Source organism: Bubalus kerabau, chromosome 4, assembly GCF_029407905.1.
Source record: "Bubalus kerabau isolate K-KA32 ecotype Philippines breed swamp buffalo chromosome 4, PCC_UOA_SB_1v2, whole genome shotgun sequence".
Taxonomy (NCBI): Eukaryota; Metazoa; Chordata; class Mammalia; order Artiodactyla; family Bovidae; genus Bubalus; species Bubalus kerabau.
The window spans coordinates 24,404,394-24,421,583 of NC_073627.1; the positions used below are offsets into that span (position 1 = coordinate 24,404,394).

At 40.6% G+C, this 17,190-nt stretch overlaps 1 protein-coding gene across 4 annotated transcripts in view; it reads left to right on the top strand.

Annotated features, from left to right (window-relative positions):
- The first annotated feature begins 212 nt into the window (after positions 1–212).
- The window catches only part of FBXL20 (F-box and leucine rich repeat protein 20), a 102,528-nt gene continuing 85,550 nt past the window's right edge, over positions 213–17,190 (top strand). For 2 of the 4 annotated variants that reach the window (XM_055576004.1, XM_055576006.1), the window contains exon 1: positions 1,188–1,219. Coding sequence is in view for 2 of the 4 variants with exons in the window: in XM_055576002.1 (XP_055431977.1) it covers positions 374–421 (48 nt within the window). In the remaining 2 variants the exon portion in view is untranslated. Of the gene's footprint in view, positions 422–913; positions 1,220–17,190 lie in introns of those variants that run through there. The other 2 variants (XM_055576002.1, XM_055576003.1) reach the window with 2 other exon arrangements.

Below are 17,190 nucleotides of genomic sequence, written 5' to 3' on the forward strand. Positions count from 1 at the left end.
GTGCCAGCGGCGGTCTGGCGGCGGAGGGGCGGGGGAAGCCAAGGCCTTTCTGTCTCACCCGCCCCCACCTCCACCAAAGCGCGCCCCTCCCCCAGCTAAAGAAATGGTCGCCCAGCTTCTGCACTGCACCCCCTGACCACAAGGCACGAGGTGCGGCCTCGCTGCTCGTCCCCAGAGCAGACGGCAACGCAACTGTCCCCCCGAATCCATGCACAGGGAGATCCACGCCCCACAGCGGCCCCCCAAGCCTCACTGCAACACCCGGTAATGCAATCCACGGAGGCGGGGGAGGCGGCAGCAGCGGCGGCAACAGCGGCGGCGGCGAAAGCAGCAGCAGCACTGCCCCAATCTAGAGACTACCAGAAAGGAGAAAATGGCTCCGAGCAGGGACCGCCTGCTGCACTTTGGGTTCAAGGCGACAGTGAGTGATATAGGGGAAGGGAGCTGGGTGGCTGGGAAGGACATGTGTGCCAACACGGGCTACTGGGAAGCGACAAGACTTAAGGGGCTGGGAGGACAAGACAGGCAGCTCAAGTGCTTGGTGGGTTGGTGCGTGCTGTCTGTCGCGGAGGGGAGAGGTGGGGGCTCGGGTGCTGTGTGCAGTTGTCCTGCTTTCTTCTCTCTCACCGGTCGGCGAGCACGCGCGCACTCGCACCCGCCCCACAGCCCCTCCCATAGACAAATACACACAGACACATAGGCACTTCCCTGCCTCTCCTTCTCGCGGTGGGCTTGTCTGCCTTGGAGGCGAGAGCGGGCTCGCGCCGCCGCCACCGCGCTCCCGTAGCTCTTGGGCTGACGGCCGCGGGCTCTGCCCGGGGATGGGGGAGGGGTGGTCCTGCGCCGCTGCGCGCTCCTCCTCCTCCCCCTCCCCACGCTGTTCCGAGGCCCGGGCGGCTCTGCCCAATGAGGAGCGGCGTTGCTGGCAGGTGGGGAGTGTTTTTGTTTTGGGTTGAAGTTGAGGCTGAGAAGAGAGAAGAGCTAGCGACGAGCAGTCGTCGCCACCACAGCGGGAGGAGGAGGAGGCCTAGCTGGAGTCGAGAGGTCTCTCCTCCCCGCCGACGGCCCCATCCCGCTGGTCCTCTGCCTCGTCTCGGTACCGGAACTCCGGGGCCTGCCCGGGGCCCCCAGTCTTTGCACGCCGCAGCGCCCGGCCCCGGCCGCACCCGCCGGCCCCATGAGGAGGGACGTGAACGGAGTGACCAAGAGCAGGTTTGAGGTGTGCGCTTGGGGCGAGGAGGGGGGGCCGGTAGGGGGGTGGGGGCGGGGGCGGGTGCTAGGGTCCCGTGAGGAAGACTATTTCCGCTCTCATGCCCCGGAAAATTCGCTCCGCACCGAATCTCCTCTTTCGCCTGGCGCCGTCACCCACTGGCCTCGGGCTGCCACACTTCTCTCCCTTTTCTCGCCACCCAGAGGCTCAGTGCAGCCTGGCTTCCCTTGTCCTCCCGGCTGGTCGCCTCCTGCGTCTTCCACTCGCGGGCCCCGGCGGGGGATTAGCTCTGGCGCCCTAATTCTCCCTCCCCCCAATATCATTCAGCTTTCCATTCTTTACACAACCCTTGGCTTGCCTCCCTTCACCCGGCAGAAAAAGCATCACAGCTGCGATCGACCGGAGGGACCTCGTTTCTTTTCTTTCTGCCACTTTATTCTTGAAGCGAGGGGGAAATTATGGGCCCGGGACTTTTTCTCTGACTTTGAGAGACTGTTAAACTAGGGGAGTAGGGGTGGTAGACTGAGATGATAGAAACGTCCACGGGTTTTCGGTGCTGTGTGGTCTGGGTATTGTTCTGGTACTTCCTCTTCTTTCCCGTGTGGTCCGTACTTCTGTAGCTCATTGTTTCTGGGAACTCTTAGATGTGTACAGGCTTTGAGATTGGGACGAAGGTCTGAGAGACTTAAGAAAATCCTTTCAAGTCCCTTGGTCTCGGAGAACTTTTCCTCTGACGACAGAGGTTTATAGCAATGGAATTATGGAATGGATGAAGAAATAAAACATCTGAAAGCGTCTTTAGGGAGTAGGCAGTGTTGGGAAATGATTCCTTTGGGAAGTGAAGTATTGTAACTACAGGTGAATTACTGTAGTATAGTAATATACGGGGAGGTTTGTTGAGTGGACAAGAAAGAGAAACAACAGCAAGAAGAGTAAATGTTACCTGGCCTTTTTGGACAGAGAATCAGGTTGACCTGGCATCACTCACATTCAGTGTAGCTCTCACTTGATGTTTTTCTTCATTTTCATTTGAAGGATGAAATTGTAAGACAGACAAAAGTTTCAGGAAACTTGTCAACGAAGCGTAGAGGATGAAATCGTTACCTAAGGGTCTTCAGTTTAATCTTTTCCTTGATTTCTTTTTATGCTTATGGAGAAAATATTTTAATTTAACCACAAAGGTCAAGACAGGAAGTGTTTGGGGAGAGTTTAAGTTCAGAGTTACAACGTTACTACAGCGCCAGGAGTGGAGAAAATCAGGTAGTTTATATTTGTGTTTACTTTAATAGAACTTTATGTTGCCCTGATGTAGAGACCCAGAAAGCTTAATTTATGATGGTTTCATATTCAGTACTACTGTAAAAGGCCAGACTGTCGTTAGAATTACCAAATAGACATTTAACAGTTAACAGAAATCTTCAAAGGGAAACCCAAATACTGAAGAATTGAGTGGAGGATAGCCTTTTGCCATTGCAGTCAGCTCTTTATCATTTTGCTATTCACTTTTAGGTTGTGTGAGTAATTGTTGGAAAGAGTTCTTTTGTAGTTTGTGCTTTAAAATTGTATCACTATATCCTGTTTTTATACTTATATTTTAATTTGTAGTTTATCTGTACTGGTGGTTCTAAAATAATAAGAAAATGTATTGCTTTATTAAGCATATCTGTTTGTGTTGATTGGTATTAACTGGGAACCAAAGTTTTCTGAAAATGTCTGAGAAGAACAATAAGAAAGAGGGAGGGAACACCACTCCTTCTACAGTGTTTGTGATTAAAATGTTTATTTGTAAACAAAAAGCTACTTTTACTATGATGTGAAGTGTTAATTTTTGTTGTTGTTCATTCTCCAAGTCAGTATCTGACTCTTCATGACCCCATGGAAGTGTTCATGCTGGAATACAAATGAGAAGGAACTGCAAATGATACCTGTTAATGAGTTTCATTATCTGAGTATTTTTTAAAATCATGTACCCCTTAATGACCTAATTCACAAATAATAAAACAATAAACTATTTGGTCTCTCATGAAATAATACACTTATTGCTAATTCATTGAAAACATTTAAAATATTTACTTTCAGTGGATAAAAGATGTAGATAAGATAAACAGGCTTTCAGTATCTAAAAATTTACATCACATTTTTTTAATTCTCAAAATCTCAGAAGGTTTTTAAAAGACTGATAATTTTACAATTGTAAGTATGTAGCTTTGAGGATTTTTCTGAGTGTAGGAAATTTCTGTAGCAAATATATAACAACTAATTTCAAGTTAGCTCTGGTTAATACAAAACGTGAAAGATTATTTTCTTTTGCTTGGCCACTTTTTTTGGGGGATAACTAAAACTTTTTTGTTTAATTATTTAAAGTCTTTTTATAGGGAATATTCTTGTGTATTATGCTTTTGGATGTTGTAAGTGCTGGCCACACACTTTAAATCTCACACTCAGAACGGTAAAAAGCAAAACAAAATATTTTTTTAAGTTAAATCAGAGGAGAAGAGTACCTATTAGGCAGCTATATAGCATCCTGTGAAATAGCCAAGTAGATGACTGTTGGATAAAAGAGTTTAAAAAAGATACGCAGATGTGAAAATTGTTTTTGTTGTGTCACTTTGGCATTAGATTACACACTAATAACCCTTATAGGTTAAAATAATGTATACTAAATTGTTTTAGTCTATTAATTGAAACTCATTCAAGTATTTGTATGTTACTTGTAGTACATTTTGTTTTGTGGCAACTTTTGATAATTACCTTTCAAATTTAAAAATGGTTATTCAGTGTGTCCTGTATGTCAGGTGCACTGGGCTAGATGTTTTTACCTCTGTTACTTCTAATTTTCACAATTCTATTTTGAGGAAAGCTAGGGCCTGACAAGTATTCAAGTTGCACAGCTAGTACATTGGGAAGCCAAGATTCCAATCTGCATTTTTTTTTTACTCCACTCTATCATTCTGGTCTGTTTTTAGCATTACATAGCATACAAGCTCATAAAATGTGAAAAAGAGCTTTTCTAAAGTTCTTTATCCAGCATGTTTTATTTTGCTTTTGCTATTGAGACAATATAGCTGTCCTTCATTTTAAGTACTGTAACTAGTACTATCTTAACATAGTGACATTAATGACAGACACGTGTCTGGCTAGCCCTTGAATCCAAGTTTAGATTTTTTTCAGTTAAGCCTCTCCACTTTGTCATACTCTTAGTTAGCTCCATTATAAGAATGTAGTACTATTGGAGAAAAATTCTATCTTATTTGGATTTATTAAAAAGTATAACCTAAGAAAAGTATAGTAGTAACATTCACTGACATTCTCATACTATTTTACAGTTTAATCAGTGCCTAGAGAAGTTAAGACTCACATAGTTAGGAAGTGATAAGTTCCAGTTTGGGTATTTTGAAACGCTGGGCATTATTTTTTTTTTTTTTTTTTCATTACACATCGCTGTTGCTCTGATGAATCTATAATACTGAAGTTTGCTTGATTAGGTTGTAATATTTGTTTACCTGCTTCATTTTACTTCTTCAGTTTGTCCAAAATAAGAAAAATCATAAACTGTTTTGTGGTAGAAAGAACATACTGCATTGGGAGTTACCAGAACTTGATTTAGTTAATATTGATTTTTGTCAACCAACTGACTATAGCGTTGGTCATCTCTTTTTCACTTCTCAGGTTTGGTCATTTACCTCCTCTGTAAGAAAAAGAAGTTAAAATCAATTACTGAGGTTCCTTTTATTCCAGATCCTATGAATCTAATTTTTTTTTTTTTTGGAATCTAATTTTTTATTAAAAGCTGACCTTGGTCATTTCTTCTGAAATAGCCATTTCAGTATTTGTTAAAGTTTGTAGGCTCAGTCACACAGTTTAGTTAAGACTGCAGTAATGACCCTTTTTTCCCTTAAGGTTTTATCTTCTAATATAAAGAACATTCTGCATAGTAAATAACTGTATTTTCCAAGTTGGTACATGTGGAAAATGTTATATGTATTTTCCAGTGGGTGAGAGTCATTTGTTTCACTCTATTTGAAAGGCTTTGCAATGAATGGGAAGAGAACTAGCAAAAGTAAGGAATTTTGTTTTTAACACTTTAGAGATTAGTTTGAAAGCAATTACCTATTACCTAACATTACTAAATGGCAACCCACTCCAGTGTTCTTGCCTGGAGAATCCCAGGGACAGTGGAGCCTGGTGGGCTTCTGTCTGTGGGGTCGCACAGAGTCGGACACGGTTGAAGCGACTTAGCAGCAGCAGCGGCACCAACATTACTATAGAAAATCGAAATCAGAAGTGTGCTTTTTAGGCTCATTCAGACAATCTGTTCTTTTTCGAATAGTGTTACTGATGTTTCTTTATTTTACAACCATAGGTGCTTTTGAAGCACAGTACATTGTGTCATGTACTTACATTGTGTTCACTCGTTACTTAAAAATAAACATGTTTGTATCTTGCTACAGTATACATACGATAAACAGCTAGGTACTGGAAATTGTGCTTAATCCATTAAGTCATTAAGTTTTTTTAACTTGGCAGAGACTTTACAAAATGTATGGTTGATATTTAAGTCCTACGTTATAAGATGTAATCTATTTCTACATTGAAGATTTTCATTCATTAAAGCAGTATTTCTGTTAGAAGTATCCACACTTTTAAAGTCATGTCTTCATGTCCTAGGCCATTTGTCAGTTTTTAGCTGTTGGTGTTGTTTTTTAATCTTAATTTTTAAAATCCTTCTATTTTCATCTTCAGAGTTGTATCTTTTCAAATTTTGGTATCATTTTTCTTGCAGATTAATGAATACTTTTTTTATTCCTAGCCCTTAGAGTACTGTTTCTCAACTGGTGACAGATTGGAAACTAAATTAAAAATTTCAGTAATCTAACTAGTACTGTGGTTTTGCAAGGGTATTTTTAGATGTCCAAAATAAAATATTCCGTTACACTAGGAAAATCCAAGGGAGGGAGGAAGAAGAAAGAATGCCCTTAAACTGACCAAATTTAGCTGCTTGTGCATAGTTGCCTTTACACTGTTATCCTAGTTAACATCCCAGACTTCATAAATTCTTAGATCAGACCCCCACCCAAAAATCGCCTCAGAAAAATGAAGGCATCCAACTGTGGTTTGTTTTTTTCGAACTGGTGGTTTTATATCTTAATGCACTGGGACCCATTTGATAAAAAGATTTTAACTTAATAATAGCCACTAACAGTAGGTGGTAGTATTGAACTGTGCAGTAGTATTTGTGCTTGATTCATGTGGCTTAATTATATAACGTTAACAAACATATGTATTTAAATGCAATAAATCCAAAACAGATTTGCATTAGCTCTTGAAGACTATTTCTGTTAAAAGAGTGGCACTGCTGGCTAGTTATTTTCAGCACATATCAAATAACTATTTAGCAGGCATGTGATTTAAAGCTATAGGTAAGTAATCTCTTTATTCCCTAATCATATTTCCTCTAGTTTGATTTTATGATATTTTGTTGTCTTTATTAAGCCTCATATTCGACAGTTGTAATCAGGTGGAAATATAATTAATTTAATCCATTTTGCTGTCTTTTAAGTTTCTATGAAGTAAAAATCACCTATTTATAAAACGTGGTAGACAAGGATTGTCAGTTATAAAACAGATATTGGCTGTGTCTTCTGTCATTTTTGTCCTTGATCCCAGGAATTTCTAGTAAAAACTAAAAAAGGGAAATAGAACACTGTGAAAGTAAATAGTATATTGATCTTATGCATTACTTTGGTGCTAAGACACAAGTCATATCTAATAACAAGGAGGTGAAGATAGGCAATATATCAAATGCCTGCCCAATTTTATATTATCAGATATACCACCTGTTATGATATTTGCTGGTGAGCGAAACTTTCTGATCAACCGAAGTATGCAGGCAGATATAATTTCACAATCATTTAAAAGTAAAAAATGGAAAAGCATTCTCAGTTTCTTACTTGTAATTTGCAATAGTGAGAATATGCCATGAGGTAAGGTAAGGTGAAGTCACTCAGTTGTGTCCGACTCTTTGCAACCCCACGGACTGTAGCCTACCAGGCTCTTCCATCCGCGGGATTTTCCAGGCAAGAGTACTGGAGTCGGTTGCCATTTCCTTCTCCAGGGGATCTTCCCGACCCAGGGATTGAACCTAGGTCTCCCGCATTGCAGCCGGACACTTTACTGTCTGAGCCACCAGGGAAGTCTATGGCTGTTCTTGGAGAAGGAAATGGCAGCCCACTCCAGTGTTCTTGCCTGGAGAATCCCAGGGACAGAGGAGCCTGGTGGGCTGCTGTCTATGGGTTTGCACAGAGTCGGACACGACTGAAGTGACCTAGCAGCAGCATGGCTATTCTGAGTGGCTTTGAGTTTGTTTTACTGTATGCGGAATGAGAGAATTTATGTGACAGGAGGGACAGGCAAAAAGAAAGCAGTAAAATTTCTAGATTAGAGCAGGCTTTTAAATGTAGAATATTGCTTCCCTCTAGGGAAGTTCATTGCCAACTGCTTTTATTCTGAATTGCAGTTACCAACAAAGAGCCAGGTTTGTTTTATTTTTTGTCTTTTTTGCTTTGTTCAGATGGGTGGGGTGAAGAAAAAGAGAAGAGATTTACAGTTCCTTGAAAATTAACAATGTAATGTTAAGTATAAATGTTAGTTAGCTACAGTTCTCTGTTGGAATATGTTATCCTTTTTTTGTCATCTTATTTTTTGAGCCAGATCATCTACATATTTTAATGTTCTAATTTTGAAATTAATTTGAGTAAGGAGAGAATGAAAACATTAAGATGACATCTTTAGGGTTTTATAGAAAGGAATAATTTCTTAACTAGGAAACACATGCCATAAGTGTTTTATATACACATACACATACACATGTGTATATGAGGGTAGATTGTCTCTCTATACCTCCATTGTCTCAACTCTAAGGTTCCTTCCAGCATGGAGATTGTATGATTCTCTCTAAATAAATCCCCCAGGTTGCTGTGAGTTGGAGATTAGATATTCAATTTATTGCCAGTGTTCTTGTATTTGTTTCTATTACAGTAAACACAAAACAGCCTTTGTGACCTGACCCTATATTTATTTATTAAATACTATTATATATAAATATTCTTTATTTTATATACACTTTATTTCATTTTTGGCTGTGCTGAGTCTTTGTGCTACGTGGACTTTTCTCTAGTTGCAGCCAGCAGGGGCTACTCTCTGGTTGTAGTGTGGGCTTCTCATTGCAGTGGCTTCTCTGGCATGGAAAGAGCATGGACTTTAAGGCATGGGCTTTAGCAGTCTCAGCACATGGGCTCAGTAGTTGCGGCTCCTAGACTCTAGGAGGAGGAGGGGACGACAGAGGATGAGATGACTGGATGGCATCATCAACTCAATGCACATGAGTTTGGGTGAACTCTGGGAGTTGGTGATGGACAGGGAGGCCTGGCGTGCTGTGATTCATGGGGTCGCAAAGAGTTGGACATGACTGAGTCACTAAACTGAACTGAGACTCTAGAGCACAGGCTTAATAGTTGTGTTACTGGAGCTTGGTTGCTCTGCAGCATGTGGGGTCTTCTCAGATCAGGGATCAAATGTGTGCCTCCTGCATTGGCAGGTGGATTCTTTACCACTGAGTCACCAGGGAAGCCCCTCTGAACCTATACGTGTATATCTGTTTACAGATATGGTTGTTGTTCAGTCACCAAGTCTTGTCTGACTCTATTTCCCAGAGTTTGTCCAAGTTCATGTCCAGTGAATTGGTATACCATCCAACCATCTCATCCTCTGTTGCCCTCTTCTCCTTTTGCCTTCAATCTTTCCTATTTTCAGGGTCTTTTCCAATGAATCAGCTGTGTGGATCAGGTGGCCAAAGTATTGAAGCTTCAGCTTTAGCAGTAGTCCTTCCAAAGAGTGTTCAGGATTGATTTCCTTTAAGATTGACTGGTTTGATCTCCTTGTTTTCCAAGGAACTCTCAAGAGTTCTCTAGCACCACAGTTCGAAAGCATCAGCTCTTTGTCGCTCTGCTTTCTTTATTGTCCAGCTTTCACATCCGTACATGACTACTGGAAAGATCATAGCCTTGACTATATGGACCTTTGTTGGCAAAGTGATGCCTTTGCTTTTTAACACACTGTCTGGGTTTGTCATAGCTTTCCTGCCAAGAAGCAATCATCTTCTAATGCAGTCATCATCCACAGCGATTTTATAGCCTAAGAAGAGGAAATCTGTTGCTGCTTCCACCTCTTCCCCTTCTATTTACCATAAAGTGATGGGACCAGATGCCATGATCTTAGTTTTTTGAATGTTCAGTTTTAAGCTGATTTTTTTACTCTCCTCCTTTACCCTCATCAAGAGACTCTAGTTCCTTTTTGCTCTCTGCCATTAGAGTGGTATCATCTGCATATCTGAGGTTGATGTTTCTCCCGGCAGTCTTGATTCCAGCTTGTTTGTGCTTCATCCAGCCCAGCATTTTGCATGATATGCTCTGCATGTAAGTTAAATAAACAGGATGACAATAAACAGCCTTGTCGTACTCCTTTCTCAATCCTGAACCAGTTAGTTGTTCCATACAGGGTTCTAACTGTTGCTTCTTGACCCGCATACAGGTTTCTCAGGAGACAGGTAAGATGGTCTGGTATTCCCATCTCTTTAAGAGTTTTCCACAGTTTGTTATAGGGGCTTCCCTGGTGGCTCAGAGGTTAAAGCGTCTGCCTCCAGTGCGGGACACCCGGGTTCGATCCCTGGGTTGGGAAGATCCCCTGGAGAAGGAAATGGTAACCCACTCCAGTATTCTTGCCTGGAGAATCCCATGGATGGAGAAGCCTGGTAGGCTATAGTCCATGGGGTCGCAAAGAGTCGGACACGACTGAGCAACTTCACTTTCACTTTCACAGTTTGTTATGATCCACACAGTCAAAGGCTTTAGTGTAGTCATTGAAACAGAGGTAGATGTTTTTCTGGAATTCTCTTGCTTTCTGTATGATTCAGCGAATGTTGGCAATTTGATCTCTGGTTCCTGTGCCTTTTCTAAACCCAGCTTGAACATCTGAAAGTTCTCAGTTCACATAATGCTGAAGCCTACCTTGGAGGATTTTGAGCATAGCCTTATTAGCATAGGAAATGAGTGTAATTGTCCAGTGGTTTGAACATTCTTTAGTACTGCCCTTCTTGGGAATTGGAATGAGGATTGACCTTTTCCAGTCATGTGGCCATTGCTGAGTTTTCCAAATTTGCTGACATATTGAGTGCAGCACTGTAATAGCATCAGATACGTTATATTTGTCTGAATGATTTTTGCCAAGGAGTGAAGAATAGGTATGATTGTGTGATATCCTGGAGTTTAATGTGTTACGATTCAGTTTTTAATATTTTTGGAATTTATGTACTTGTATAAAGAGAACCTATTTAAAAGCATTAGCTTTAAAGTCTGAGTTTGTACCCTGGCTTTGCCATTTACCATCTGTATGACCTTAGTGTGCATGTGTGCTTGGTTGCTCAGTTGTGTCTGACTCTTTGTGACCCTGTGAACTGTGTCTCACCAGGCTCTTCTGTCCATGGGATTCTCCAGGCAAGATTATTGGAGTGGGTTGCTGTTTTCTCCTCCAGGGGATCTTCTCGAAGCAGAGATCAAACCTGGGTCTCCTGCATTGGCAGGCGCATTCTTTACCACTGAGCCATGTGGGAAGAAGCCCTGTATGACCTAAGACAAGTCATTTAATCTCTCAAAGTCTCAAATTTTCAATATCTAAAAAATGGGTATAAAACCTACTACACTGGATAATAAAGATTAAATTCTTTGATGTTTTTATAACATTCAGCAAACATTGTACGTGATCTATTGTATGATAAAGGCTCACTAAATGATGCCTATTATTGTATTACTTTCTGGAGTGAAAGTGGTTTTGAGTAGACTTCGTAAATCATTGTTGTAAATGCTTTAAAGGAATATACTATTTAAAGGAAAAAGTATTATAACGGAAAGAATGTAACTAATGATTTCTTTTCATCTGATTCAATTTTATACGTTGGGTTTATTGGACAGGAACACCTATGAATTTTAATCAGTGTAGTTGAACCTGTGAAGTTTAATCAGTAATAATTTGATGATGTTTATATGGAGTTTATACTGTAACCATTATTGTGTTCACTGTTAGGCAGATGTGGGTAAATGTCTCCTAAGATGAGAATCTGGAACCAAATTGTAAGTTGACATTTAAAACAGTCAGCTTTTACCCAAGAAACTGGTCATTCTTCCTTTTCTGGTTTGTAGAAAATAAAGCTATGGCATGACTGAACATGGATAAGTACGTAGAGATGCATTTATTTATTTATTTTTAAGAGTATTGCATTGCTAATACCCTTTCCCCACACTCATCCTTATCAGTTTTTTTGAAAGTTATTTACATACCTTCATATAAAGACACTTCCGTTGCAAAAACCACATCATAGCTTGCTTCTGCAGCCCATTTGTAGGAAGGAAACCTGATATATTTTGGAAGTGTCCTTGCATAAGTTGAAGCATTTATTTAATAATGTAACATTCCTAACACATTATCATGAATGGTAACTTCAGGAAGAAAAGGGACTTAATATTCAGTATTCTTAGTCACAGCTGACTGGAGTTATACAAAAGCAGCTTCCCAAATCTAGATCTACACAACAACAAAAAATGCAGTTTTACCGAGGTCAACACATTCCTTAAGAAAGAATAATTGTATTTAGATTATTTGCCTCAAAAGGTGGATTAAAGGCCCTAAATGACATAAATTTCATCTGAGCACATCAGTTTCTGGTCCAGACAGAAAAATCTGGCCTAAATATAGGAGTCAAGAACTCAAGGGACCTTCTCTTTGCACTACTGTAAACCCACACTGCACACTGGGGAAAACTTCTCTGTCTTTACAACTCTTAAATAAGGTTTCCAGTATCTATTTCCCTACCTTATTACAAACTGGATTAATACAGTGTTTTATGCCCATTATACCTCTGTTGAAACAAAAAATATTAAACCTAAAACTCTTAACTTTAAAAAAAAATTTATTTATTTTTGGCTGTGCTGGGTCTTCCATGCTGCACAGGCTTTTCTCTGGTGGCAGCGGGCAGGGGCAACTCTCCAGTTGTGCTGTGCAGGCTTCAGTAGATGTGGCTCAACAATTGTGGTTCCTGGGCTCTAGAGCACAGGCTGCATAGTTGTGGCACACGGGCTTAGTTGCTCCTCGGCCTGTAGGATCTTCCTGGACCAGGCATTGAACCCATGTCTCCTTCATTTGCAGAGGGATTCTTTACCACTGAGCCACCAGGGAAGGCCCTAAAATAATACTCTGTGACTTAAATGGGCAGCGTTAAGGAGGAATAAATGAAACTGGATTTAATTTATGGCAACCGAATTGCACAGTAGAGATAAATAAGTAGCGATCTGAATTAGACGTTTAGACTCACCAGTGAAGTTTTTTGTACAATACTAATCCCTTGAAAGAATACTAAGTTAATTTGTATTTACAACTTGAACTCCATAGGGAAATCAGTTTACATATCACGGATTTGCCATCATAAAACCAATAGCTCTTTTCTGTCCTGTCCTAGATGTTTTAGCCCTAGAAGCAAGAGCAATAGCTAATGTATAGCACCTAAAATACGGTTATTTTACAACTTGCACATTTTACAACTGAAACACATTCAGTTATACTAATGAAACCATCATACCACGCTACAGCCTCTCCAACTACCAAGAACAAATATATCTGGGAACTCAACAAAGCTAATCTGACCTTGTCTGGGACACAGAAATTCTCAGTCTAGAAAACCAGGGCATGCTGTTGGTAGGAGTTCAGTTCTGTTTAAATTTTATTTAGTATTAGTAATAGAGTTTTGCCAAGAAAATGCACTGGTCATAGCAAACACCCTCTTCCAACAACACAAGAGAAGACTCTACACATGGACATCAGCAGATGGTCAACACCGAAATCAGATTGATTCTATTCTTTGCAGCCAAAGATGGAGAAGCTCTATACAGTCAGCAAAAACAAGACCAGGAGCTGACTGTGGCTCAGATCATGAACTCCTTATTACCAAATTCAGACTAAATTGAAGAAAGTAGGGAAAACCACTAGACCATTCAGGTATGACCTAAATCAAATCCCTTATGATTAAACAGTGCAAGTGAGAAATAGATTTAAGGGCCTAGATCTGATAGAGTGCCTGATGAACTATGGACTGAGGTTCGTGATATTGTACAGGAGACAGGGATCAAGACCATCCCCATGGAAAAGAAATGCAAAAAAGCAAAATGGCTGTCTGGGGAGGGCTTACAAATAGCTGTGAAAAGAAGAGAAGCGAAAAGCAAAGGAGAAAAGGAAAGATATAAGCATCTGAATGCAGAGTTCCAAAGAATAGCAAGAAAAGATAAGAAAGCCTTCCTCAGCAATCAATGCAAAGAAATAGAGGAAAACAACAGAATGGGAAAGACTAGAGATCTTTTGAAGAAAATTAGAGATACCAAGGGAACATTTCATGCAAAGATGGGCTCAAAATGGTATAGACCTAACAGAAGCAGAAGATATTAAGAAGAGGTGGCAAGAATACACAGAAGAACTGTACAAAAAAGATCTTCACGACCCAGATAATCACGATGGTGTGAACACTCATTTAGAGCCAGACATCCTGGAATGTGAAGTCAAGTGGGTGTTAGAAAGCATCACTACGATCAAAGCTAGTGGAGGTGATGGAATTCCAGGTGAGCTATTTCAAATCCTGAAAGATGATGCTGTGAAAGTGCTGCACTCAACATGCCAGCAAATCTGGAAAACTCAGCAGTGGCCACAGGACTGGAAAAGGTCAGTTTTCATTCCAATCCCAAAGAAAGGCAATGCCAAAGAATGCTCAAACTACCACACAATTGCACTCATCTCACACGCTAGTAAAGTAATGCTCAAAATCCTCCAAGCCAGGCTTCAGCAATACGTGAACCGTGAACTTCCTGATGTTCAAGCTGGTTTTAGAAAAGGCAGAGGAACCAGAGATCAAATTGCCAACATCCACTGGATCATGGAAAAAGCAAGAGAGTTCCAGAAAAACATCTATTTCTGCTTTATTGACTATGCCAAAGCCTTTGACTGTGTGGATCACAATAAACTGTGGAAAATTCAAGAGATGGGAATACCAGACCACCTGACCTGCCTCTTGAGAAACCTATATGCAGGTCAGGAAGCAACAGTTAGAACTGGACATGGAACAACAGATTGGTTCCACATAGGAAAAGGAGTACGTCAGGCTGTATATTATCACCCTGCTTATTTAACTTATATGCAGAGTACATCATGAGAAACGCTGGACTGGAAGAAACACAAACTGGAATCAAGATTGCCGGGAGAAATATCAATAACGTCAGATAAGCAGATGACACAACCCTTCTGGCAGAAAGTGAAGAGGAACTCAAAAGCCTCTTGATGAAAGTGAAAGTGGAGAGTGAAAAAGTTGGCTTAAAGCTCAACATTCAGAAAACGAAGATCATGGCATCTGGTCCCATCACTTCATGGGAAATAGATGGGGAAATAGTGGAAACAGTGTCAGACTTTATTTTTCTGGGCTCCAAAATCACTGCAGATGTTGACTGCAGCCATGAAATTAAAAGACGCTTACTCCTTGGAAGGAAAGTTATGACCAACCTAGATAGCATATTCAAAAGCAGAGACATTACTTTGCCAACAAAGGTCTGTCTAGTCAAGGCTATGGTTTTCCTTGTAGTCAAGTATGGATGTGAGAGTTGGACTGTGAAGAAGGCTGAGTGCTGAAGAATTGATGCTTTTGAACTGTGGTGTTGGAGAAGACTCGTGAGAGTCCCTTGGACTGCAAGGAGATCCAACCAGTCCATTCTGAAAGAAATCAGCCCTGGGATTTCTTTGGAGGGAATGATGCTGAAGCTGAAACTCCAGTACTTTGGCCACCTTATGCGAAGAGTTGACTCATTGGAAAAGACTGATGCTGGGAGGGATTGAGGGCAGGAGGAGAAGGGGACGACAGAGGATGAGATGGCTGGATGGCATCACTGACTCGATGGACGTGAGTCTGAGTGAACTCCGGGAGTTGGTGGTGGACAGGGAGGCCTGGCGTGCTGCAGTCCATGGGGTCACAAAGAGTCGGACACGACTGAGTGATTGAACTGAACTGAACTGAACTGAGTACGTGTTAAATACTGATAGGTGTTAGAAATGCAAAGCTGCTCCAAAGCAACGTCTCTTCCTCAGGGAGTTTGTAATCCACATAGGAAGAAAACTGCATGAGAAAAATAATTTAGTGGGTTCTGGCAGTGTTAGCTATGTGGGAGAGTTAGAAGAAACAATTTTATTTCTTGGGAAACAAAGTAGTAGGATTACTAAAGAGAGAGCTAGTCAGAGTAACTGTTTTTCTCTAAAGCTGGACATTTCTCCAAAGTTTAAGCAGAAATTAATCAAGGTTAGAAGAGTGGATATGGGGAGAGGGGAGGAGAGGGTGAGATTGTATGGAGAAAGTAACCTGGAAACTTCCATTACCATATGTAAAATAGATAGGGAGTTTACTCTTTGTCTCAGGCAGCTCAGACTGGGGCTCTGTATCAACCTAGAGGAGTGGGATGGGGAGGGAAATGGGAGAGAGGTTCAAGAGGGAGGGGACATATGTATACCTATGGCTGATTCATGTTGATGTTTGACAGAAAATAACAGAATTCTGTAAAGCAGTTATCCTTCAATTAAAAATTTAATACATATTAAAAAATAGAAAACTAGTAACAGGAAAATAACACTTCCACCAGTAGTTCCAGGAATTCACTATATAGTAAGTAGTTATATACATACTGTTCCATTTGTTTTTAAGGCAAATAATAAATATTTTTAAGGAATTTATAAAGGATTGAAAAATGCTGACCCTTGTATATGGAGAGCATCCTGCTAACTTGCTTTCACCAGGACAGAAATTTTGAACTATCTTAAAGGTGAAGGTGAAGTTGCTCAGTCGTGTCTGACTGACTCTTTGTGACCCCGTGGACTGTAGCCTATCAGGCTTCTCCGTCCATGGGATTCTCCAGGCAAGAATACTGGAGTGGGTTATCATTTCCTTCTCCAGGGGATCTTCCCGACCCAGGGATCGAACCCGGGTCTCCCGCATTGGAGGCAGACGCTTTTAACCTCTGAGCCACCAGGAAAGCCCTATGTTACTTAAGAAGTATCTTAAGTAACAGCTTAATACAGTGTTTTACACATTAAAGAACATGTTCCCATTTATGATTTCATTTGAACTTAGAAAAAAGTCTCATGTAGTAGGTAGAGGATATTTTTCTGCTGTTTTATCCATTAGAAAGCAGATGCTCTGAAAGGCTGTCATTTCCCACATTAAATAGCTAAGTATTTAAAAGCCAGAACTTTAATCCAGTTGACTTGAAGTCTCCTATATGTGCCTGTAGGGTATGCCAACTGAGAATGGGTTGTTTTGAAAAATTTACCCACTGTTGGTTACTCTTTTGATCCATAGCAGGTATTTATAAGATGTTTGGTTAGGATTGATTAACACTAAATTTGTGGCCAAAGAATTGAGCAGAGTTAATTTCATGTGAACTGGAAAGCGTGGACATTGAACCTGTTCTTTGGTTTACTAGCCAACTTAAGTAACTCTTAAACAACTGTGAACAAAGATTCTGTATAAACCCTACCAAGTCATAAATTCCTTTTAGATACCTATGTAATAAACAATATACCGCTGTTGAGTGAAAAATAATAAAAATTCAGGATACAGTATTTTATGAATAAACATACATTTCTAGGTCAAAGATCAACTAGGCTTAATAGAATAAAAGATTGATATCAGGAAGAATACTGAGAAACAAGAAGAGTGTTTAAATTATTTATTTCAGTAATTTGAAATTTGCATTAAAAATAATCCCATCCATAAAGTGCAAGGTGTTCTGGAGTTATGGCCAAGATCTTTCTGACCCTTCTCCAGGGGAGCTTCCCAACCCAGGGATCGA